This window comes from Bubalus kerabau, chromosome 5 (genome assembly GCF_029407905.1).
Source record: "Bubalus kerabau isolate K-KA32 ecotype Philippines breed swamp buffalo chromosome 5, PCC_UOA_SB_1v2, whole genome shotgun sequence".
In the NCBI taxonomy this organism is placed as follows: domain Eukaryota; kingdom Metazoa; phylum Chordata; class Mammalia; order Artiodactyla; family Bovidae; genus Bubalus; species Bubalus kerabau.
The window spans coordinates 40,691,991-40,717,775 of record NC_073628.1 but is presented as its reverse complement, the minus strand read 5'-3'; the positions used below and the strand labels follow the sequence as shown (position 1 = coordinate 40,717,775).

The 25,785-nt window shown below is 38.8% G+C and overlaps 1 protein-coding gene across 10 annotated transcripts in view; it reads left to right on the top strand.

The window, feature by feature from the left end:
* Window positions 1-25,785, top strand: part of DLG2 (discs large MAGUK scaffold protein 2) — a 1,420,652-nt gene that overhangs the window by 841,371 nt on the left and 553,496 nt on the right. For 8 of the 10 annotated variants that reach the window (XM_055581486.1, XM_055581487.1, XM_055581495.1 and 5 more), the window contains one exon: window positions 13,709-13,864. The exons of the other annotated variants lie outside the window; for them this stretch is intronic. In XM_055581486.1, coding sequence (XP_055437461.1) covers window positions 13,709-13,864 — 156 coding nt within the window. The remainder of the gene's footprint in view (window positions 1-13,708; window positions 13,865-25,785) is intronic. 10 annotated transcript variants of the gene reach the window in all.

Here is a 25,785-nt window from a genome sequence, read left to right as displayed (position 1 = left end):
AATATACAAATAAACAGTCAAAATAATTAAATTCACTTAACTGCATTCAGTACCCACTAATCTCATGACTTCCCATTGCCTGTGAATATTAGAACTGTGCTCAAGACCTGCCGATCTTTTCAAGTCTGTCTCCTACTCAGGCCTTTAACAAATTCCCTAAATGTGGCTTGTTTTCAGATTTCTCTTTAATTTTGCACATGCTGTGTGTTACCACTTTCTAAAAAGCCCTCTTCCACCCAGCCGAGCCCTTCACCTGAATCCTACTTTTCACTGTGTTTTCTTTTTCATCTTAAGTCCAGTCTCCTTCCCAAGTGGTAAGAGAATAAGGCGTTTGCACCTCCCACTTTCCCACGACGCTATATGTAATTTTATACTCCAACAAAATATTTGCCTATATAATTAACTATTTTATGAATATTAACTTGAATGGCTAAACATGTGGCTGTATCTTATGTCCTATATCTTTCTCTCTTTGTTGGACATTTTGATCATCTCCTTTTGTTCTGGTCTGCTCTTATAACGAACCACAGAGACTCTCTGTAGAAACCTTTGTTCAACTTTTTTATCTTCTTAAGATTGCACGCTAGAGGTAGAATTGCTGAACCAAAGGGTAGGATTACTTCTTAAAACTCCAGAAATATATTGCCAAATTGCTTTCTTGAAATGTTTTAAGGGGGTTTTATACTTTATAACACCAGCAATATGAATGTCTATCTCACCATACCACAACTAAATTATGATTTATTGATTTGAAAATCTTTTATTATTTTAAACAAGCAAAGGGAGAGTATCATTTAATTTGTATTGCTTTTATTCCTTTTGAGGTTAGACATTTATATGTGTGTGTCTATCTGTCATTTTTACTCCCTCTTTTATGATTGGGCACTACCAACATCTATTGAAAGTTTGTGGTTTTTCTTATTGAGTTGTAGGAACATCTTTAAAATATTGATAAACAGATTTGAGTAGATCTTTCCCCAGCTTGTTGCTTGCTTATCAGTTTTTTTTATTTAGTGGTTTTACATTTTTGTGTAGTCAAATCTCATGTCTTTTGTGTGATTTCTTCTATTTATTGTATGCTTAAAATTTTTTCCATCAAAATGCTATATAATTATTAATCTGCTTTTTTTCTATAGATTGACATTTTGTCCCATGAGTTCATTTAAAAAATTTTTAGAAATCTTTAAAAGTAGGTTTATAAAAAATAAAAGCATTTAAATACTATGTTGAAAAAAAACTAAAAGTGAAAATGTTAGTCACTCAGTTGTGTCTGACTGTTTGTAACCCCATGGCCTATAGCCTGCCAGGTTCCTCAGTCCATGGAATTTTCCAGGCAAGAATACTGGAGTGGGTTGCCATTTCCTTTTCCAGGGAATCTTCCAGGGGTCAAACTTGGTTCTCCTGCATTGCAGGTGGATTCTTTACCATCTGAGCCACCAGGAAACCTTCCTCTAACAAGTCAAGTCTGCATCTCAAGGACCTTGGTCTGGACATACTGATCTTGGGTCTTAGATAATACTTGTTTCACATCTTTCAGAATGCCACAAAAGCACTCTTGTAGCTGGACAACGTTTACCCAATACCACAGTGCTGTGATTCTGGTGCTCTTTGGAAACACGCCTGTTAATAGACACCATTGTCAAGGTCAACGACTTTGTACATCTTAATCCAATAAAACCCTCATGAGCCATTTATAAGCCACTGTCTTAAAAGGGGCCAATTTTGCTGAAACCCAAACATTCTGTCGAGGAAAATAAAGCACTTAATAATTCAAAACTTTTTAAATGACTTTAAATGGCCTGCCATTTCCCTTCTTGATAAGCAAACATAGTAAAATATAACTGAGAGTGATGTTTATATGGAGAAAATGGGGACTCAATCCTGATTTCTCTTCTTGAACAGTAAATACTTATAGATTTGGTACATAGACTATTATTTATAAGAGTGAAAATCACTTGTGGCCCAACAATGTGCTCTGGCACCACAGCTGGGAACCACACAGGAAAGTAAATCATGATGAAAATGCAGGCGTGAATTCAGGCTTAGAGATGGAGCTGATACCTTGTTAGGGGCAATGAAAATAATTGAGAAGTTCAGAAAAACTGAGCATCGCCCTCATGTGGCTCAGATACAGGGTCAATTACCTTTACAATCAAGACCAAAAGTGACCTGTAGAAGGCACCATTAATGCAGTTTCTTTTCTGATACTGAAAGCACTGGTTGGTACTTGCTTCCACATTGCATTAGAGTGGGAGGAGCATCCTCTGAGCCCGAGTGCCTGAAGGTAATAAGACAACAGGGCCACTATTCGGTGAGCCCGCAGTGAGTGCCGGGTGAGCTCGGTTTACAGCCCTTCTTTCTCTGTTCCTCACAGCCGCCCTCAGGCTGAGACTGCTGTGCTGCTTTATAGATGAGGATGCTGAGGCTCGGAGGAGTGAGGAACAGCAGAAGTTCACCCGGGTAGAATTTGGAGAACCAGGATCCAAACCTAGCTCTGTTTCTGTACACTCACCACACTGCTTCATAATAACTTAATTCTGGTATTATGTTATACCAGGATTATATTATATTACCAGAATTATATATAATTATATATTATAAATATATATAACCAGAGTATAACCTGAATTATATTATATATACAATATAATACATATTATATTATATATTAATTATATTATAATATGTTATAGGTTACAACTTTGCCCGGATACAGAGAAGGTTCTTCAATATCGTTAAAATGAGAAAGCTACGTTTTGGAAAACTTAAGTGAATATGGTGCAAATAGGCGTCCACTCCAAGGGCCTGAATGGAAGAAGTCCTTGGGGGCCCAATCTGATGATGCTTAGAATTAGGGGGATGAATGGATTCTTACAAATCACCTAGACCAATCCATTCTCCAGATATCTCAATGCCAGACTTTAACGTGCTGATAATACCTTTGCCAAATTGCAAACAATTTTCTGCTTAAAGTTCAGTATAAGACAAGTCAGCCTCTTCCTTAATTCTTATCATTATAATGTCAAATTCACGTGTTCAGCCTCATAGTTTACCTCTTGATCTGATATTCTGCTTTATCTCCTAATTATGTTTAGGCTTCCCCAAATTCTACCTTTAAGATCTAATTAGCCCAGGCCTGAAATTCAGTCTCTTTATTCTTCCTTATCCAAATCCTTGGCTCAAAAAACAACGTTCTATGTGTAAAGAAGAGTATGTAATGTACTACATGCAACGAAGAGAATATATTTTAAGATTTGAAAAGCTTTTTCTCCAAGTTATGTCAGGCAATATTCTAGGTGTTTAGGCCTCCAAGCCCTCAGCCATCCAACTGCCATTATTAATGTCTTTTGGGTATATGTACTGTTAATGGCTGAGCTGGTAAAGAATTTGCCTGCAGTGCAGGAGACACAGGAGATGCGGATTTGATCCCCAGGGTTGGGAAGATCCCCTGGAGGAGGAAAATGGCAACCCACTCCAGTATTCTTGTCTGAAAAATTCCCCGAACAGAGGAGCCTGGCAAGCTACAGTCCAAAGTGTCTCAGAGTCAGACACGACTGAGCAACTAAGCCTGCAAGCGTGCCTGCTGATGTAGGGCATGGGTCTGGATACTTCCTGCCCACTTTGGGCAGCCAGGGAAGGCCATAGCAGGATAAGGGGTGGAAAATCTGAATGGTTTACAGATTTATCCATACCAGTCTATATGACAGAGAGATTTATTGTCCGAGTTATACAAATATTTAACCCAAATCTTTCCTCCTGCAATTTTAGGCTCTTCCCGTTTAGCTCTAGTTCAGGAAGAGAGAATTCAAAGCACTAATCACATCTTCTGTTACAGCTCTATTCCTTTTCCATGACAGTGCTTCATTCATACCTTCTTACACTCAGGAAAGTTATGGGGAAACAAAGATAAATGAGATTTGGTGCTGATCTTCCGTGAGCTAATAGTCTAGAGAAGGAAAGAGCCCAGTGCACCAAATATGACAGTGTAATGAGATGAGAACTCTGCCCGAGATAGTCTGAGGGATTGGAGAGCGGTGCATTTAATGGAGACATGGGAAACTTGATTAAATGAGTCACTCTTCCTGTAACTCTGAGAAGTGAGTCATATTCCTTTGACCTTGTATCTTCTGCTGCAACACAGATGAGCATTTACAATCACCACCACTGTCATTATCATCATCATATTTACCTTGTCTCTAAGTACAGGCCTGGGAGTTAGGGTGAGACAAGTAAAAGTTACAGATCAAGTGCAAAATAAGGAGGTGCTCAAAGATGCAGTAATTAAGATAATAATATTTTAATACAGCATTTCAGAGAATAAAAGTAATGCAAAAGAATCCATAGGGAACAAAATTTTAAAGCTCAGCATGGTATTAGTCTCAGGTGGCTATGGGATTACATGAAGGTCCAAGCATTTGTCTTTTATCCTTGAGCGGCCTAGTCTAGCTGAGGTGTTCTGAAAAGGACAATAATAGCAAAGCTACCTGTTTAATTTTCACTCGTTTGACTGCCAGCAAAAGATGTGACTTAAGCTTCAGTAAGAAAATATGGTGGGAGGTGATAGTTGATTTTCACTATATAGCAAATGGCACGTGAAATCTACAGAGAAATTCAGTAGCATGAGCCCAATAGTCCCCTTAAAGAATGGACCCAAACAGTTACTTTGGGTTTAAGAAACTACTAGATACTTTTGAGACAAAATTTGGTAGAGCTTTGCTCTGGTGCTCTGTAATAGATAGACACAGCTATAGCTACCATCTACATGCCTGCATCTTTCCCTTCTGCTACCAGTTTACAACTTCTTTTTCTCCCCCTTTATTCACATTCCACAGAATCCAATTGGCCTTGACTTTTTTGAGCACTACCATGCAAGCCATGGTTGCAGAGTTGGGGGGTCCAACCCTGGTCCAAGCAGTTTGGCTAGGGAGGAGAGTAAGTTGGGTTGGAGTCATGTGGGGCAAATGGGCAAGGGCAATTACAGGCAGGGTTGTTATTGTTCAGTTGCTAAGTTGTGTCCGATTCTTTGAAACCCCATAAACTGCAGCACACCAGGCTTCCCTGTCCTTCACTGTCTCCCAGAATTTGCTCAACTCATGTCCATTGAGTCAGTGATGCCATCTAACCATCTCATCCTCTGCCACCTGTTCTCCTCCTGCCCTCAGTCTTTCCCAGCATCAGGGTCTTTTCCAGTGAGTCAGCTCTTCACATCAGGTGACCAAAGTATTGGAGCTTCAGCTTCAGCATCGGTCCTTACAATGAATATTCAGGGTTGACTGCCTTTTGGATTGACTGATTTGGTCTCCTTGCAGCCCAAGGAACTCTCAAGAGCCTTCTCCTGCACCACAATTCGAAACCATCAATTCTTCAGCGCTCAGCCTTCTTTATGGTCCAGCTCTCATGTCCCTAGGTGACTACCGGAAGGTGGTTTTCCTTAAAATAAGGTTGAGTGAAGTACCTCCCTCTAATATACTAGCATTGTGGATGAGCAATTAAAACTGCCCCCAGAAAGCAGAACAAATAGCAAGTGCTAATGGTGTCCAGAGAAAAGAAAGATCACCACAGGCTGGGGTGTACTAATTATATACTATAAGAGCCTGCAATTATAAACCCATAGATATGCAAATAAATGCTGATGGCTCAGCACTGCAGAGTACAAAGCCATTTATCCACGGCCCCTGATAAGTGGACAGCAAGATAAATGATTTGTTTATAAATTCTCTTAGAGATTATGCTAATGTCTCTAACTGCGTTTCCCCCTCTTCTGGGGACATCAGCAGAATGAAGAGAGCCTGTAGGTACCTTGGATTGCATTTCCGTATTCATTACCTTCTGACCTAGGAGGTTTGCAGTGGGATGAAGAGGCCCTTTCAGTTGTGTCTGGCTGATTCATACTGCCCAGAGTCATTTCCCCGCGGCACTTCTTTCCTGCATATATTGGAAGTGACGATAACATCTGTTCCTGCCACCCAGATCCCAGTGTCAGCTCATAAATTGGCGTTTCTTGTCTGTCTGGCAGAGAGGTCATAGAGAATATAACTGTAGGGAAATAGCAGGAATGCTGACTGCTGGCATTAAGCCTTGTGAAGCTCAGAGCTGTGAAGCCTTTGAGGGGCCCCAGCTTCTGAGGTGAGTCTCACAGGAAGTGAGGGCAGGCGTTGCTGTGGCCAGACTTGCACATACACAAGCCCGTCCCTCTGAGAGCTGATGAGCTGTGCATACCAAGTACTTATAGCTGTCAGTTTCCTAGAACATTGGAGTTTCTGTCGCTCTGTATTACCTGTAATTAATGATGATCTGAAAATCTGAAACCTAGTCAGGCAATTCAGAATAACTTACGGCTTCTTGAAAGAGTTGGAAGTCTTTTTCTCATTGAGTCTTTTCTCTCAATGGAGAATGGTTAAAAAAAAAAAAAAAAAGCTATATAAATATAGATTTTTTTTTAACCATTCTCTATCCATTCATTCAAAGAGCCATTCTGTATGTTCAGACGGTAACTTGCATAGAAGGATATTAGTGGATGTTTTACTGTGGCTTATGCAGCACATAACACAAACTAGCAGACAGAAATCTTCAAATGTGAACCATATTTTTACATCATTTGAAAGGAGATTCTCTCTGATATTTTTAATTTAGTTACTTGGTTGCAAGAGGACATTGTCAGTATTTCAAGAAGTCTTTGTCAAGTCTGTCGAGGGTTTTTGTTATGTTTTGGGGTTTTTTTGTTTTTTTATCTACCCATCTTCTGAGAAATCAAGGCTTTGGGCAATCAAGAAAAGAAAAGAAACTGGGTTTAATATGTCTACTCTTTATCCAAACCCAGGGACTGAACCCGGGTCTTCTCCATTGCAGGCAGATTCTTTACTGTCTGAGCCACCATGGGCTTCCCATTCTTTACCCAGTGACTGTATAAAATAATATTTTAAAAAATAGAAAAGGAATGAAAGCCTGCAACATCAGTAGGTGTATCTCTTTTAATTGACTTTGATAAAACTTTGAATCAAGAATAGTTAAGCTTAAGCAAGGAATCAATTCACTATGAAACAATTCTGGAAGTGACTTTAGAACATCTAAGACACTTAAGGCTGCCCCAAATGCCATATCTTCTAAATATGTGAGCTGTGAAATAATATTATGTTCCTGAAATGGTTCCCAAAAATATAGGGAAAAGAATCATCAGTTCGGCACTGAACAATGTATCAGGCCTCATGTTTTTGGTCTTAATTTTATTATAGAGGTCAGATAGTAAAATATTTTCATTACTTAGTTGAGTACAATACAGGTAGGATTTTTTTTCCTTAAGGTATATATGTATTAAACAGGTTTAATTCTCATAATTTGTCTCCAAATATAGTGTTACTGAGGTTAAAAAAAAAAAAACTAGAAGAAAATTGGTAACATCATTTTCTTGGTCTGTGGAGACAATATTAGACTGAGAAAATTGAATAAGCTCTCTAGGCAGAAAGTACAATATTGCTGAAATGACATCACCATGAAAATGTTTTATGGCCTGAAAAAGTCATTGATTCCTTTTTTCTTAGGCCCTGTGCTTGCAGTTTAGATTAGCTACTATTTTATGTATGTATTTTTTTAAAATAAAGATGCAGTGAGTTCTCTAAACAACCATGGGTTCTAAATTATATAGTAAGAAAATAGCATTCTTTAAAGTTTTCTGTGTATAAAGAAAGTGTTATTTGGACTGCTGACAGAGTTAAATGTATTAGCACCTTATGGTAGGTCCTATTTATAGTTATTTCTTTGTATTAGATAATCAGCCTTTTATTTTGTAGAAGTATATTTGTTAATGGCTTCCCTGGTGGCTCAGTGGTAAAGAATCCACCTGCCAGTGCAGGAGATTTGGGTTTGATCCCTGGATCAGGACGATCCCCTGGAGGAGGAAATGGCAACCCACTCCAGTGTTCCTGATGGAAAATCCCATGGACAGAGGGTCCTAGCGGGCTGCAGTCCATGGGGTCGCAAAGAGTCAGACACGATTGAGCAACTAAACAACAAACAAATATCCATTAATATTAGGTACTATTTATATAATAAAAGAATTTTTTTTGTTCAATCGCTCAGTCATGTCCAATTCTTTGCAACCCCATGGACTGCAGCATGCCAGGCTTCCCTCTCTTTCATCATCTCCTGAAGTTTGCTTAAACTTATGTCCATTGAGTCGGTGATGTCATCCAACCATCTCATCCTCTGTCATCCCCTTCTCCTCCTGCCTTCAATTCTTTCCCAGCATCAGGATCTTTTCCAATGAGTCAGCTCTTCCTATCAGGTGGCCAAAGTATTCAAGCTTCAGCATCAGTCCTTCCAATGAATATTCGGGACTGATTTCTTTTAGGATGCACTGGATTGATCTCCTTGCAGTCCAAGGAACTCTCAAGAGTCTTGTCCAACACCACAGTTTGAAAGCATCTATTCTTCAGTGCTTAGCATTTTTTATGGTCCAAATAGCATAAACAAGATATTAATGGTTTATTTTTACACACAAAAATATCCAGAAATAGGTAGTCCAGAGGTGGTATATACTATCACTCTACATCACCAGTAACATAAGCTCTACCAATATGCTCTGCTATCTGAATTGTTTACCTTCATCCTCAAGGCTGCTTAATGGTCCAAGAAGACTGCTGAAGCTCCAGCAACTGTATCTGGATTCCAGGTCAGCAGAGGGAGAGAGTAAAACTGCAGGGGTCTCAGCTAAGTCAGCTTCCCTTTAAGCAGCCATCTCACAAATCCCAGAGCCACATCTACCTACAAAACTGAGAAATAAAAATCTTTATTACAGGAAAAGTGACCAATGAAAGTTTTGATTTCCATTAATGAGAAAAAAGGGTTAAGAAATAAGTGAAATGAATGTTTGGGAAGCAACCCAGCCATCTCTGCCACAGTAGCGCTGTTTCAGGGTGGAAAAATTGAAGAATAAAAGCAGGTCCTCTTGTGATAACCTACCCAGAATAATTCCCATAGAGCTCATACCTGTCTCTTCATTTCTTATTTAATTCATATTTATGCAGCCTATTTAATACAACACTTTTCCCAAGCTGAATTTTTGTGCAGACAGCACATTTTAGGTATAAATAAGACTGTGATCTCCCAAGGTGACTTTGTCTAATCAGAATCATGCATCTTTCTGTCTCTAAAACCATGGGAAATATATGTTAATCTTTGTAAAGCTGATTATGTCAAGAAAGCAAAAGCAACTCTCTGTGCCCAAATCATGAACAATATTCAATCTGACTGTTTTAAAAGATGTATTTCAATGGCTAGTTGAAAGTGTGTCTTCTTTTACATAACTTCCCACTGTGTGAATCACGTGGGTGTGTGTGCTTAGTTTCTGTCCACTCTTTGCCACCCTGTGGACTGGTAGCCCGCCAGACTCCTCTGTCCGTGGGATTCTCCAGGCAAGAATACTGGAGTGGGCTGCAATTCCGCCTCTAGGAAATCCACTGGATCTCATGATTGAACCCACATGTTCTGTCTCCTGCACTGGCAGGCAGATTCTTTACTACTGAGTCACCTAGGGAGCCCATGAATTACTTATATAAAGTGATAAACAAACAAACAAAAAAACTTGATTCACATTGTTGTATGGCAGAAGCCAATGCAATATTATAAAGCAATTATCTTCCAATTAAAAATAAATTTTTAAAAAAGTATTTATCAGTGAATTATCTGTAAAAACTGATAAATATACTTTTAAAATTTTATTTTTAATTGAAAGATAATTGCTTTACAATATTGCGTTGGCTTATGCCATACAACAGTGTGAATCAGCCATAAGTATACATATGTCCCTCCCCTTGAACCTCCCACTCACCCCATTCCACCCCATAGATTGTCCCAGAGTACCACGTTGAGCTCCCTTTGTTATACAGCAACTTCCTATTACTATCTATTTTATATATGGGCAATGCCAAAAAATGCTTAAACTACCATACAATTGCACTCATCTCACACGCTAGCAAAGTAATGCTCAAAGCATAGTAAGCCTCCAAGGTAGGCTTCAACAGTACATGAACCCAGTACTTAAAGATGTTCAAGCTGGCTTCAGAAAAGGCAGAAGAACCACAGATCAAATTGCCAACATCCGTTGGATTATCAAAAAAGCAAGAGAGTTCCAGAAAAACATCTATTTCTGTTTTATTGACTATGCCAAAGCCTTTGACTGTGTGGATCACAATAAACTATGGAAAATTCTGAAAGAGATGGGAATACCAGACCACCTGAACTGCCTCCTGAGAAATCTGTACGCAGGTCAGGAAGCAACAGTTAGGACTGGACATGGAACAACAGACTGGTTCCAAATAGTAAAAGGAGTACGTCAAGGCTGTATATTGTCACCCTGCTTATTTAACTTATATGCAGAGTACATCATGAGAAATGCTGGGCTGGAGGAAGCACAAGCTGGAATCAAGATTGCTGGGAGAAATATCAATTACCTCAGATATGCAGATGACACCACCCTTATGGCAGAAAGTGAAGAACTAAAGAGCCTCTTGATGAAAGTGAAAGAAGAGAGTGAAAAAGTTGGCTTAAAACTCAACATTCAGAAAACTAAGATCATGGCATCTGGTCCCATCACTTCATGGCAAATAGATGGGGAAACAGTGGAAACAGAAAGAGACTTTATTTTTCTGGGCTCCAAAATCACTGCAGATGGTGACTGCAGCCATGAAATTAGAAGACGCTTGCTCCTTGAAAGAAAAGTTATGACCAACCTAGACAGCATATTATAAAGCAGAGACATTACTTTGCCAACAAAGGTCTGTCTAGTCAAAGCTATGGTTTTTCCAGTAGTCATGTATGCATGTGAGAGTTGGACTATAAAGAAAGCTGAGCACCGAAGAATTGATGCTTTTGAACTGTGGTGTTGGAGAAGACTCTTGAGAGTCCCTTGGACTGCAAGGAGATCCAACCAGTCCATCCTAAAGGAAATCAGTCCTGAATGTTCATTGGAAGTGGATGCTAAAGCTGTAACTCCAATACTTGGGCCACCTGATGCAAAGAACTGTCTCATTTGAACAGACCCTGATGCTGGCAAAGATTGAAGGTGGGAGGAGAAGGGGATGACAGAGAATGAAGTTGTTGGATGGCATCACCAACTCAATGGACATAAGTTTGAGTAAACTCCGGGAGTTGGTGATAGGCAGGGAGGCCTGGTGTGCTGCAGTCCATGGGGTCGCAGAGTCGGAGATGACTGAGCGACTGAGCTGAGCTTATATTTGCTGGTGTATGTGTTTCAATGCTACTCTCTCAATTTGTCTCCCTCTCTTTCCCTTGCTGTGTCCAAAGTCTGTTCTCTATGTCTGTGTCTCTATTCCTGCCCCGCAAATAGGTTTATCAGTACTGTTTTACTAGCAGCACTATTTACAATGGCTGGGACATAGAAGCAATCTAGATGCCCATCATTAGATGAATGGATAAAGAGGTTGTGGTACATATATACAGTGGAATATTTCTTAGCCATAAAAAGGAATGCATTGGAGTCAGTTCTAGTGAGGTGGATGAACCTAGAGCCTGTTATACAGAGTGAATAAGTCAGAAAGAAAAAAATAAATATCATATGAAGAAAAAAAAAGAACAGTTTTTAAGAATCATTTGCAGTTGCCTCCTTTAAGTGCTGTATTTACCAGTATAAATTATGTATATGTTTAAATTGATAAACAGAAATTTATGAACTTACTGGATTTTTCTTAAAACAGAGCCGTTGTCTTCTTGAAGGATAGATTCCCTAATAAATCTGGCTCTTTTATTTTAAAAACTTTTAATTCTTCTTGTAAATGTTACAGCCACTGGGATAGAACCAGCCGACTCCACTGTAAAGTACTTCGTTTTCCCACTGAGGTCATTATTCCATAGGACAGATAGGCCTCTGGAGTCCTCCTCAGCCCTTCTACTGTGTTGCACAAAATAAGCACGCCAAGGAACCGCCTTCTGTGTCATGGAAAGCTTTGTGTTGAAAAAGAATCCAGGTCTCTAGACATTATGTCTACGCTGACATCACATGATTGGCCACAGCAATATTATAAATTAGGTAGTTCATTTGTAATGCTTGGTTTACCCTCTTTTCTTCCCTGTTCTCCATTCTCAGCCCACACTGACTGAGTGCCTGTTATACAGGAAGAGCCACACTGAGGGCTGGAGCTCCAGAACCATAGACCATACCGTCACTGAGTCCACTTCCTGTGCCTCTGCTCGGGCTCGTGACCACCACTTGCTGCCTCCGGTGTCTTGTGGCCCCAGGAGGTGCAATTTGGCTCTGGGCATGGCCCAGTTTCCTGACTTGCTCCTTAACGTTCCCCGCTAAGGCTACACTTTCTGGGTCCATGACCCTGACTGCTCATAGTCCTTTCATTTCAATACCCATCTTTTCATTCTTACATAATGGAAAGATATTGAAATTTACTTTCAGACCATGTACTTAAAAAATGGAGATGAGAGTTGTGAAACTTTTTTTTTTTAATATGGATCTTTGACCAGAAACTATAGAAAATTTTATCTGATCATAATATGCATGTTTGTCAATAACAGCTATAAAAATATTGCTATTTTAGATAATGTTTCAGTATCCCTAGATGAATTCACTTAATAGAAATGTTACTAAAATCTTCCTTGTGGAAAACTCTCTGAAATGAACTCTAGGGGGCAGGGAGCACACTATGAATAAATATATGGAGGAACCTATTCGATTCTTAGGTAAAACCAACCACCCCCCACAAATCACCAAGCAAGAATTTTGCAGTATAAATATAGGAAGTTGTATTCATTTATTCATTTGTACATGTGGTCAACATATAGAGTATGTATTATGTGCCACACATAATAAGTGTGTACTTATTATGTAAGTACTGTAAGTGGTTAAAAAAATAAATGTAGTCTATCTCCTAATAGAATTTATCGTATAGTGAGAGTGACAATAAAAATTAAAGAAAATATGTAAAAGGTTATTTTATGCTGAGAAAAGATTATTATAAAATACGAATGAAAGTGAAAGTGAAGTCTCTCAGTCGTGTCCGACTCTTTGCAACCCTGTGGACTGTAGCCCACCAAGCTCCTCCGTCCATGGATAAAATATGAATAGGTGCTATGAAAAATTTCAAGGTGTCCTGGCCAGTGTGGCCAGAGAAAGTCTATGTGAAGTTCACATTTAAGATGAGATTCCAGTGTAAGAAGGAGCCATGTCAGAGGATCCCAAATTTTGGCCTTTCAGACAGGCTTATCTAAAAAGATATGGCATTTAAAGGTTGATTATGACTCTGTTGGGATTCCCAGGAGGTTCAGTAGTAAAGAATCTGCCTGCCAGTGCAGGAGACGTGGGTTCGATCTCTGGGTCAGGAAGATTCCCTAGAGTAGGAAGAAATGGCAGCCCACTCCAGTACTTTTGCCTGGAAAATTCCATGGAGAGAGGAGCCTGACGGGCTACGGTCCATGGGGTCCCAGGGTCGAGCACGACTGAGCACCCACGCATGTCTCTTTCTGTGACTCTACTGAGGTATCTGACACGTGACTTTTAGTCATGCCACATGTCCGCCAAAGTTGTGATTTCTAACCCGGAGACCTATTTGTGAAGAGCCTCTTAGGCCTCGTGAAGCCCGTGGCGTTGTTTGGGGCATTCGCTGTCGCCTGTGGTAAGATGCTGCTCACAGCCTGTCGTTCAGTCTGAGTGCTAACCCTGCGTCTCTTTCTCTTGTGTCACCAGGCCTCCGGAACCCGTTTACAGCACTGTGAACAAACTGTGTGATAAGCCTGCTTCTCCCAGGCACTATTCCCCTGTTGAGTGTGACAAAAGCTTCCTTCTCTCAGCTCCCTACCCCCACTACCACCTAGGCCTGCTCCCCGACTCTGAGATGACCAGGTACTGCATGCGCTTTCTCACTTCATCTTCTCCGGTTGCATGTGCTTCCACGAGGACGAACGGGTAGAATCCGCCTCTGCCCGCCGCTCTGCACCCTACAGCTTCCTCAGGGTGGAGAGCCGTTCTGCTCCCATGGGGCAGGGGGAGACATGGAGAGCATTGATGTCCTGGTGTGATCACAGAGCCCTTACACGTGATCACACGATGCTCCAAATGTTCTCGTTCCCCATGCATTGTTAATAAGGCATTAATTGTATTTTTCCCAAAGAATTCATTTTGGAATTTAATTAGCACCCTTTCCCTCATACGGAAGGTTCAAAGAGAACTGCGTTCTTGATTCGTACATTTTAAATAGTAATGCTCTGCTCCATGCATCACATTGACTAAGAAGTTGATACTATTATTGCCGTTTCATATTTTAACTAAATTATTAAATTAATGTCATCATTTAACTGACTCCTTTAGGTATTAACTCATTCCAAAACTACAGAACTAGTTGGTGCTAACTAACCACAAAGAATATAATCTTCACCTCTACAGTATGTTATAATGCGAGGTGTTTACATCTGTTGTCTTACTTAGTAACTGGCATTTTATATAAGAAAGCTAAAGTCAGAGCAGTTAAGGCAGTTCCCTCAATAAATGTGGAGTTCAGATTTGATCATAGAATGTTTTGAGTTTTTCTACAAAAATTTGTAAATTGTTCTAAGTCTAAAGGTTATACATAATTCTACATTATAATTCTAAAGCATATGTATAACAAGCAATAAACTCCTATCTTCCTGTAGCAGCCAGTCAGCAACAGAAAGAAAAAGAGACTACAGTGTTTCATAAGATAGTTCCAATTTAGTATAAAATGGGAGGATCTCAATTGTAATATTTCTACAGGGAATGTGGTGCTTGTGTTGTTATGTTTTCTGACAGAATATTTTCACATGGCTTCATAATATTATTAGGACAGAGAAAACATAGATTTTTTTGAGTGATTCATAGTGAATAAGATCTCCTTAGAACATCATCTCTGTTCTTGGAGATTTTCAAAGAATAAGTTTAGAAGTCAATGATTTGCCTCTTGAGGGGAGTTAAATACCAAATTTTAAATTATATCTTAACATTTCTAGAAATAAATGAGAAACATATTTTTGGCTACGTTAGGGCATTTTCATTAATTTGCAACAAGCAAAGCCTAACAGCTTTGCTCTTTGAAAAAATTCTTTATAAATATTAATTAAATCCTCCAATATGTTTAACAAATCATAAATCTATTTCTTGATACAGTGAACTATATGATTTTGAAACTAAGGGGGCAAAGTCGCCATACGGAAGTGAGGAGGCAGACTACAATGATGACTTTCTAGTAATTATGCATCTATAAATAGTCAGCTACGTTAAGGCAGCTAACGTTTATTGAGCTCTTCCTCTGAGCCAGGAGTGTTGTTAAGCACTTCTGGTGAATTATTTCTGCTAACCCTGACAGTCACCTTATGATGTAGATGCTATCATTATCTTTGCTTTACAAGTAAAAAAATCAAGGCTTGAGAGGGTACCTGCCATGCCTGCGATCACCCTCCACTGAGTGGCCGGGCTGGGATTCACACCAGATGGCCATTAGCACCTGCACTCACATAGGCATGGTGGCAGAGACATCTTTGCTTGCTGGCCAAATCCACCCATTTCTCTTTGTCTTTCCTATCTCTATTTTTATCCTGCCTTCTCATCTCCCTTCTTCTAGCTCAGTGTCAATGAATCTTTTTTACTTTTTAACCCATGTTCTTTTTATGAACACAAGAGTCACATTCCTTGCATTCCCCTGGGGGTTTTGATACAGCCCTTCTTAAAAACTCACCAGTAAAGTAGATGACAGTCCACCTTTGTGTAGACCCACCAGAAATGATTCTACTCCATTTACTTTCTGTAATCTGCATGATGAAAGCCATAGGGGATTTTTCCCAAATTAAAAAAAAAAAATTACTATACCATTGAATATGTATTTTTCATATTACATACCCTCAGCAGTCCTGACCCCCACCAGTCCCAACCGCCACCCTCTATCTTCCCCTTGGAAATTCTATTTTCTATTTATTATCATTCTGTCCCCTTCTTTTCCCCTCTTCTTTCCTTTTTCATATTTTTTCTTATTTATTTGTATAAAAAAATAACACACACACATATCCATTTCAGTAGTATTGTCCACATACACGGATACTGAAATTCTTAGCCCCTTCCACATTTCTCCAGTTCAGTAAATGGCACATATATTTACTCCGTTGCCCAAGCCAAAACTTGAAAATCACGCTGCACACTTTGTTTTCCCTCACACCCATCATCCAATCCACCTTAAATACATGTTGATCCTACCTCTAAAATATATCTCAAATGTATTGATTCTCCTTTACATCTCTTTCCACTGCTTTAATCCAAGCCTCCGTCACCTATAACAGTCCCCTAATAGGTCTCACTCTTTCCACTATTGTCCTCCTGTTTTATTCTCAGTACAGCCAAAGTGATCTGTTAAAAATACAGATCAGTGTGCACTCTCACCTTTGCATTAAGATAAAATGCAAAGTCATTAGCATAGTATCCAGGCCGTGCATGATCTAGCCTCTGCCTGCCTCTTAGACATCTCATGTCACTGCTCCCTTTGCTGACAACACTGCTCACACCAGCCTTTTTCTTTACGAAATGCACTAAATCTCTTCCCATCTCAAGTGCTTCACACATGCTCTTTCCTCAAATCAAAAAGCTCTTTTTACACTTTGCCTGATGAACTGCTGGTCATCTTAGGTCTAAGTTTAACTTGTACTTCAGCGGAGAAGCTCCTTGAAAGAGAAAATCAGGTCCCCTGCTCTAGTCTCTCTCTCTCTCTCTCTTTTCCCATTTGACTCAAGCAATTTATAAATGTACATGTGATTTTTAAACGAAATGGCTCTCTCACATTCTGGGCTGCAAGGTCAATGAGTGAAACGGCATCTATTTTGTTCACTGCTATATCCCTAACACTTAGCCCAGTCTGGCACAGCAGGAGCTCAGAATTATCGAGTGCCTAAGTACGTGTGGAAATAAGATCTACTGATAAGCAAACAGATACCTATCTCAGGAACAGGTCATGACTCAAGCTGTGCTTTACCCAGTTTTTAGGAGGGGTATAAAATACCTCCATGAATGAACAAATCTGGGCGTGGAAACAAATAACAGTGGACTAGAACTCATTTTGCGTCCTTCACTTTCTCCTTCAGTTTTCTTAATGGTCACTGTCTATACTATAGATTGATTCGGTAGCTCTCAGTTCTTCATGAAGACTGGGCAGTTCCTTTCAGAGATTATTTGCTTTCTCTCCAGTGGGAAATACTGAGCAGATGTTTCTTGAAATACAGCCAGTAATTCTGGGGACAAGTTCAAAGATTCTAGTTCCATTTATGACACCCTCCCTTGCTTTTTCCACTGTGACCTTGAATAACTTAGAGAACATCAAAGGTAGGCAAGAACTTAGACAAGCCCATAGCCAACAAGAGCTTAAATTAGACAAGCACTTAGCCAACTCTGTTAATGATGAAGATCCTAAATCCATTGTCATCATCAACAATGGACTCTTACTTCTACTCATGATTAAGTAAAAATATTTAGGGATCTTTTGCCTTAAAAGAATATTATAAGAAAATATCTGTCAATTCATCCAACCAAATTTTGTCAAGCATTGACAAAGAGCAAAATGTTATACTAAAGGCAACTTTTTACAAAGGTGTAAATTGAAAAGGCCAACCAGAAATGTTGAAGCAATGCCTCATCTTTAAGTTGCAGTATGTGTTAATGTATATTTTTCAGGGCATTTGAGAATTTCCCACAGGGTATTTCAGAAGTATGCCCACATTGATAATTGTAGTTATAGTCTTAGATGGCAATGAAAGCTACTTCTGTGAAAGTTAGCCTGTGAAGCACTTTTCCCTGTGTACCAGTTCATCTCTGATCAACATTTGGAAGAATGGAGGCAAGTCAGCAAAAATAAGGAATCAGGCATCTGTATTCTCTGCCTTTTGAATACCCAAGTTCTCAGCTCTTTGAACTAATAGCAAATGTCCAGGGATGAATTAATTGTATACACAATTTACTGCCATAGCATCATCTCAAAGAAAAGAGAAAAATTGTAAGTTTTCCGTAGCAAAGCACTTTAAATTACTTGGCAAAGCGTCAGCTCCTAAGGCTGCAGATTATGTTTAGAGTAATTGACTTTTCAGACCCTGCAAAAGCAAGAAATGGGCAGAGCCTAGAATCAGACTAAAATTTGAAGCTCTATGAAAAACAAACGGTGTTTCTGTGAGGCTCTTGCTTATCCAAGAGGCTCTTGGTTTTTTAAAGAAAAAAGATATCTTTTTCTTTAAAAAAAAAAAAAATGTGGTTTTTGATGTTGTAATTGGTTTTTCTTCTTGGAGAGAATGTTAAGTGATTCAGCTTTTAATGTTCCTGGGGCAAGGAATATCATGTCCTTGCCTGTTTTCTCAACATATTGACATGTTTTCATTTGTCTTTTTACATAGATGGTCCTAATTATTGTTACACTGTAATTGATAAACAGAGGTTGAGATAAACCAGATGAAGTCTAGCTAAAATATGTTGGCAGATTTTGGATAGGAAACATCTCTGAAGCATCATGTGTTCATAAAGCATCAACTCCCTGAAGAGCATATTTTCATGGAACTTCTTTTAGGTCACCAGGCATTTCCCTAGATGCTAGGGGTTCAGAGGTGAATAAGACCATGAAAATGAAGAATTCATTGCTGTGCTTTGTGAGGTTCCTTTGCTAAAGGCCCCTGCTTTCTCCAGTGTACTTAATCTCTAGGTAATTAAAAACAGGCAATTAGAAGAGATACCAAAGGGAGGACTCATGCTCTGAGGTTGTCCCTTCTGTGGAGGTGTGAACACACACACACACACACACACACACACACACACAGAGGAATGTTCCCCACTCATACCTTGTTTAATCAAGTTCTAGTATTTATAAGAACCATTCTTCATAGGAAACTTAACCTTATCTCTCATAGGTCCGCGAGGCTGTTACAAGACTTCAGCCATAAGCCAAAGTTATGGTGGCCTATCTTTGACAACCATCCACACCTTATAAAATTTTAGAAAATCTATTAACATTTTACCTGTCTCAAAGCCTATAAGTTCAAAATCAAATATAACTTCTATGCATAATAACATTATAATAAAAGTACAGGTGAGTTTCTAAGGCTAAACAGAGGAAGTTATCATCTAACTCTGCCTTTGCTTTTCTTCAAGTTTTCCCAAAGACACTTGGTTCATCAGTCAGATGAGGGAAGAAATGTGTTCCACGTCAAAAGCACAGGGTTAAGCCTCGTGATAATTAGCTCAGTATCTATTTATACCTCTCCATCTCCATAGCTGCTGTTTAGTTCTTCATAATTTCAACCTTATTTGATATGCAAACTAGTCTCCCTTCAATTTTTTTTTTTACATTTTTATTTTATTTTTTTTTAATTTTATTTTATTTTAAAACTTTACATAACTGTATTAGATTTGCCAAATATCAAAATGAATCTGCCACAGGTATACATGTGTTCCCCATCCTGAACCCTCCTCCCTCCTCCCTCCCCATTCCATCCCTCTGGGTCGTCCCAGTGCACCAGCCCCAAGCATCCAGTATTGTGCATCGAACCTGGACCGGCAACTCGTTTCATACATGATATTTTACATGTTTCAATGCCATTCTCCCAAATCTTCCCACCCTCTCCCTCTCTCACAGAGTCCATAAGACTGTTCTATACATCAGTGTCTCTTTTGCTGTCTCGTACACAGGGTTATTGTTACCATCTTTCTAAATTCCATATATATGCATTAGTATACTGTATTGGTATTTTTCTTTCTGGCTTACTTCACTCTGTATAATAGGCTCCAGTTTCATCCACCTCATTAGAACTGGTTCAAATGTATTCTTTTTAATGGCTGAGTAATACTCCATTGTGTATATGTACCACTGCTTTCTTATCCATTCATCTGCTGATGGACATCTAGGTTGCTTCCATGTCCTGGCTATTATAAACAGTGCTGCAATGAACATTGGGGTACACGTGTCTCTTTCCCTTCTGGTTTTCTCAGTGTGTATGCCCAGCAGTGGGATTGCTGGATCATAAGGCAATTCTATTTCCAGTTTTTTAAGGAATCTCCACACTGTTCTCCATAGTGGCTGTACTAGTTTGCATTCCCACCAACAGTGTAAGAGGGTTCCCTTTTCTCCACACCCTCTCCAGCATTTATTGCTTGTAGACTTTTGGATCGCAGCCATTCTGACTGGTATGAAATGGTACCTCATAGTGGTTTTGATTTGCATTTCTCTGATAATGAGTGATGTTGAGCATCTTTTCATGTGTTTGTTAGCCATCTGGATGTCTTCTTTGGAGAAATGTCTATTTAGTTCTTTGGCCCATTTTTTGATTGGGTCATTTATTTTTCTAGAATTGAGCTGTAGGGGTTGCTTGTATATTCTCGAGATTAGTTGTTTGTCAGTTGCTTCATTTGCTATTATCTTCTCCCATTCTGAAGGCTGCCTTTTCACCATGCTAATAGTTTCCTTTGATGTGCAGAAGCTTTTAAGGTTAATTAGGTCCCATTTGTTTATTTTTGCTTTTATTTCCAATATTCTGGGAGGTGGGTCATAGAGGATCCTGTTGTGATGTATGTCAGAGAGTGTTTTGCCTATGTTCTCCTCTAGGAGTTTTATAGTTTCTGGTCTTACGTTTAGATCTTTAATCCATTTTGAGTTTATTTTTGTGTATGGTGTTAGAAAGTGTTCTAGTTTCATTCTTTTACAAGTGGTTGACCAGATTTCCCAGCACCACTTGCTAAAGAGATTGTCTTTAATCCATTGTATATTCTTGCCTCCTTTGTCAAAGATAAGGTGTCCATATGTGCGTGGATTTATCTCTGGGCTTTCTATTTTGTTCCATTGATCTATATTTCTGTCTTTGTGCCAGTACCATACTGTCTTGATAACTGTGGCTTTGTAGTAGAGCCTGAAGTCAGGTAGGTTGGTTCCTCCAGTTCCATTCTTCTTTCTCAAGATCACTTTGGCTATTCGAAGTTTTTTGTATTTCCATACAAATTGTGAAATTATTTGTTCTAGCTCTGTGAAGAATGCTGTTGGTAGCTTGATAGGGATTGCATTGAATCTATAGATTGCTTTGGGTAGTATACTCATTTTCACTATATTGATTCTTCCAATCCATGAACATGGTATATTTCTCCATCTGTTAGTGTCCTCTTTGATTTCTTTCACCAGTGTTTTATAGTTTTCTATATATAGGTCTTTAGTTTCTTTAGGTAGATATATTCCTAAGTATTTTATTCTTTCTGTTGCAATGGTGAATGGAATTGTTTCCTTAATTTCTCTTTCTGTTTTCTCATTATTAGTGTATAGGAATGCAAGGGATTTCTGTGTGTTGATTTTATATCCTGCAACTTTACTATAGTCATTGATTAGTTCTAGTAATTTTCTGGTGGAGTCTTTAGGGTTTTCTATGTAGAGGATCATGTCATCTGCAAACAGTGAGAGCTTTACTTCTTCTTTTCCAATTTGGATTCCTTTTATTTCTTTTTCTGCTCTGATTGCTGTGGCCAAAACTTCCAAAACTATGTTGAATAGTAATGGTGAAAGTGGGCACCCTTGTCTTGTTCCTGACTTTAGAGGAAATGCTTTCAATTTTTCACCATTGAGGATAATCTTTGCTGTGGGTTTGTCATATATAGCTTTTATTATGTTGAGGTATGTTCCTTCTATTCCTGCTTTCTGGAGAGTTTTTATCATAAATGGATGTTGAATTTTGTCAAAGGCTTTCTCTGCATCTATTGAGATAATCATACGGTTTTTATTTTTCAACTTGTTAATGTGGTGTATTACATTGATTGATTTGCGGATATTGAAGAATCCTTGCATCCCTGGGATAAAGCCCACTTGGTCATGGTGTATGATCTTTTTAATGTGTTGTTGGATTCTGAATGCTAGAATTTTGTTAAGGATTTTTGCATCTATGTTCATCAGTGATATTGGCCTGTAGTTTTCTTTTTTTGTGGGATCTTTGTCAGGTTTTGGTATTAGGGTGATGGTGGCCTCATAGAATGAGTTTGGAAGTTTACCATCCTCTGCAATTTTCTGGAAGAGTTTGAGCAGGATAGGTGTTAGCTCTTCTCTAAATTTTTGGTAGAATTCAGCTGTGAAGCCGTCTGGACCTGGGCTTTTGTTTGCTGGAAGATTTTTGATTACAGTTTCAATTTCCGTGCTTGTGATGGGTCTGTTAAGATTTTCTATTTCTTCCTGATCGAGTTTTGGAAAGTTGTACTTTTCTAAGAATTTGTCCATTTCTTCCACGTTGTCCATTTTATTGGCATATAATTGTTGATAGTACTCTCTTATGATCCTTTGTATTTCTGTGTTGTCTGTTGTGATCTCTCCATTTTCATTTCTAATTTTATTGATTTGATTTTTCTCCCTTTGTTTCTTGATAAGTCTGGCTAATGGTTTGTCAATTTTATTTATCCTTTCAAAAAACCATCTTTTGGTTTTGTTGATTTTTGCTATGATCTCTTTTGTTTCTTTTGCATTTATTTCTGCTCTAAGTTTTAAGATTTCTTTCCTTCTACTAACCCTGGGGTTCTTCATTTCTTCCTTTTCTAGTTGCTTTAGGTGTAGAGTTAGGTTATTTATTGGACTTTTTTCTTGTTTCTTGAGGTGTGCCTGTATTGCTATGAACTTTCCCCTTAGGACTGCTTTTACCGTGTCCCACAGGTTTTGGGTTGTTGTGTTTTCATTTTCATTCGTTTCTATGCAAATTTTGATTTCTTTTTTGATTTCTTCTGTGATTTGTTGGTTATTCAGCAGCGTGTTGTTCAGCCTCCATATGTTGGAATTTTTAATAGTTTTTCTCCTGTAATTGAGATCTAATCTTACTGCATTGTGGTTGAAAAAGATGCTTGGAATGATTTCTATTTTTTTGAATTTACCAAGGCTAGCTTTATGGCCCAGGATGTGATCTATCCTGGAGAAGGTTCCATGTGTGCTTGAGAAAAAGGTGAAATTCATTGTTTTGGGATGAAATCCTATAGATATCAATTAGGTCTAACTGGTCTATTGTATCGTTTAAAGTTTGTGTTTCCTTGTTAATTTTCTGTTTAGTTGATCTATCCATAGGTGTGAGTGGGGAATTAAAGTCTCCCACTATTATTGTGTTATTGTTAATTTCTCCTTTCATACTTGTTAGCATTTGTCTTACATACTGCGGTGCTCCCGTGTTGGGTGCATATATATTTATAATTGTTATATCTTCTTCTTGGATTGATCCTTTGATCATTATGTAGTGACCATCTTTGTCTCTTTTCACAGTCTGTGTTTTAAAGTCTATTTTATCTGATATGAGTATTGCTACTCCTGCTTTCTTTTGGTCCCTATTTGCATGGGAAATCTTCTTCCAGCCCTTCACTTTCAGTCTGTATGTGTCCCCTGTTTTGAGGTGGGTCTCTTGTAGACAACATATGTAGGGGTCTTGTTTTTGTATCCATTCAGCCAGTCTTTGTCTTTTGGTTGGGGCATTCAACCCATTTACGTTTAAGGTAATTACTGGTAAGTATGATCCCCTTGCCATTTACTTTATTGTTTTGGGTTTGAATTTATACACCGTTTTTGTGTTTCCTGTCTAGAGAATATCCTTTAGTATTTGTTGGAGAGCTGGTTTGGTGGTGCAGAATTCTCTCAGCTTTTGCTTGTCTGAAAAGCTTTTGATTTCTCCTTCATACTTGAATGAGATCCTTGCTGGGTACAATAATCTGGGCTGTAGGTTATTTTCTTTCATCATTTTAAGTATGTCTTGCCATTCCCTCCTGGCTTGAAGAGTTTCTATTGAAAGATCAGCTGTTATCCTTATGGGTATTCCCTTGTGTGTTATTTGTTGTTTTTCCCTTGCTGCTTTTAATATTTGTTCTTTGTGTTTGATCTTTGTTAATTTGATTAATATGTGTCTTGGGGTGTTTCGCCTTGGGTTTATCCTGTTTGGGACTCTCTGGGTTTCTTGGACTTGGGTGATTATTTCCTTCCCCATTTTAGGGAAGTTTTCAACTGTTATCTCAAGTATTTTCTCATGGTCTTTCTTTTTGTCTTCTTCTTCTGGGACCCCTATGATTCGAATGTTGTAGCGTTTAATATTGTCCTGGAGGTCTCTGAGATTGTCCTCATTTCTTTTAATTCGTTTTTCTTTTATCCTCTCTGATTCATTTATTTCTACCATTCTATCTTCTAATTCACTAATCCTATCTTCTGCCTCTGTTATTCTACTATTTGTTGCCTCCAGAGTGTTTTTAATTTCACTTATTGCATTATTCATTATATATTGACTCTTTTTTATTTCTTCTAAGTCCTTGTTAAACCTTTCTTGCATCTTCTCAATCCTTGCCTCCAGGCTATTTATCTGTGATTCCATTTTAATTTCAAGATTTTGGATCAATTTCACTATCATTATTCGGAATTCTTGATCAGGTAGATTCCCTATCTCTTCCTCTTTTGTTTGGTTTGGTGGGCATTTATCCTGTTCCTTTATCTGCTGGCTATTCCTCTGTCTCTTCATCTTGTTTAAATTGCTGAGTTTGGGGTGTCCTTTCTGTATTCTGGCAGTTTGTGGAGTTCTCTTTATTGTGGCGCTTCCTCACTGTGTGTGGGTTTGTACAGGTGGCTTGTCACGGTTTCCTGGTTAGGGAAGCTTGTGTCGATGTTCTGGTGGATGGAGCTGTATTTCTTCTCTCTGGAGTGTAATGAAATGTCCAGTAATGAGTTATGAGATGTCTATGGTTTTGGGGTGACTTTGGGCAGCCTGTATCTTGAAGCTCAGGGCTGTGTTCCTTTGTTGCTGGAGAATTTGCTTGGTATGTCTTGCCCTGGAACTTGTTGGCCCTTGTGTGGTGCTTGGTTTCAGTGTTGGTATGGAGGCGTTTGATGAGCTCCTGTCAATTAATGTTCCTTGGAGTCAGGAGTTCCCTGGAGTCCGGGTTTGGACTTAAGCCTCCTACTTCCAGTTATCGGTCTTATTTTTACAGTAGTTTCAAAACTTCTCCTTCTATACAGCACCATTGATAAAACATCTACGTTAAAGATGAAAAGTTTCTCTACTGTGAGGGTCACTCAGAGAGGTTCACAGCGTTACATGGAGAAGAGAAGTGGGAGGAGGGAGTCAGAGGTGACCCAAATGAGATTAGGTGGAATCAATAGTGGAGAGAGTGGGCTAGCCAGTAGTCACTTCCTTATGTGCACTCCACAACTGGACCACTCAGAGATGTTCACGGAGTTATACAGAGAAGAGAAGAAGGAGGCAGGAGACAGAGGTGGCCAGAAGGATAAAAGGGGGAAATGAAAAGGAGGGAGACAGATCCAGCCAGTAATCAGTTCCCTAAGTGTTCTCCACCGTCTGGAACACACAGAAATTCACAGAGTTGGGTAGAGTAGAGAGGGGTTAGGGAGGAGATACAGGCGACCTGGTGGAGAAAACGGAGAGTCCAGAGGGAGAGAGAGCAGTCAAGCCAGTAATCTCGTTCCCTAGTGAAAAATGGGTCCTGAAGATTGGGTTCTTAAAGGTACAAAATTGGTAACAGATACATAAAAGCAAAAATTAAAAATCTAGAGTAGAGTTTGGAATTTCAAAAATGCGATGTTAATGAAAATAAGAAGGAAAAGAAAGAGAGAAAAAACGAACAAAGAAAAACAAACAAGGTTGCGAAAATTATAAAGAAACTACAGGTACAAAATTGATAACTAATACCAAAAAGCAAAAATTAAAAATCTAGAGTAGAGTTTGGAATTTCAAAAATACAATGTTAAAAAGAAAAGAAAGAAAAATAAAGAGAGAAAACAAACAAACCAACAAAAA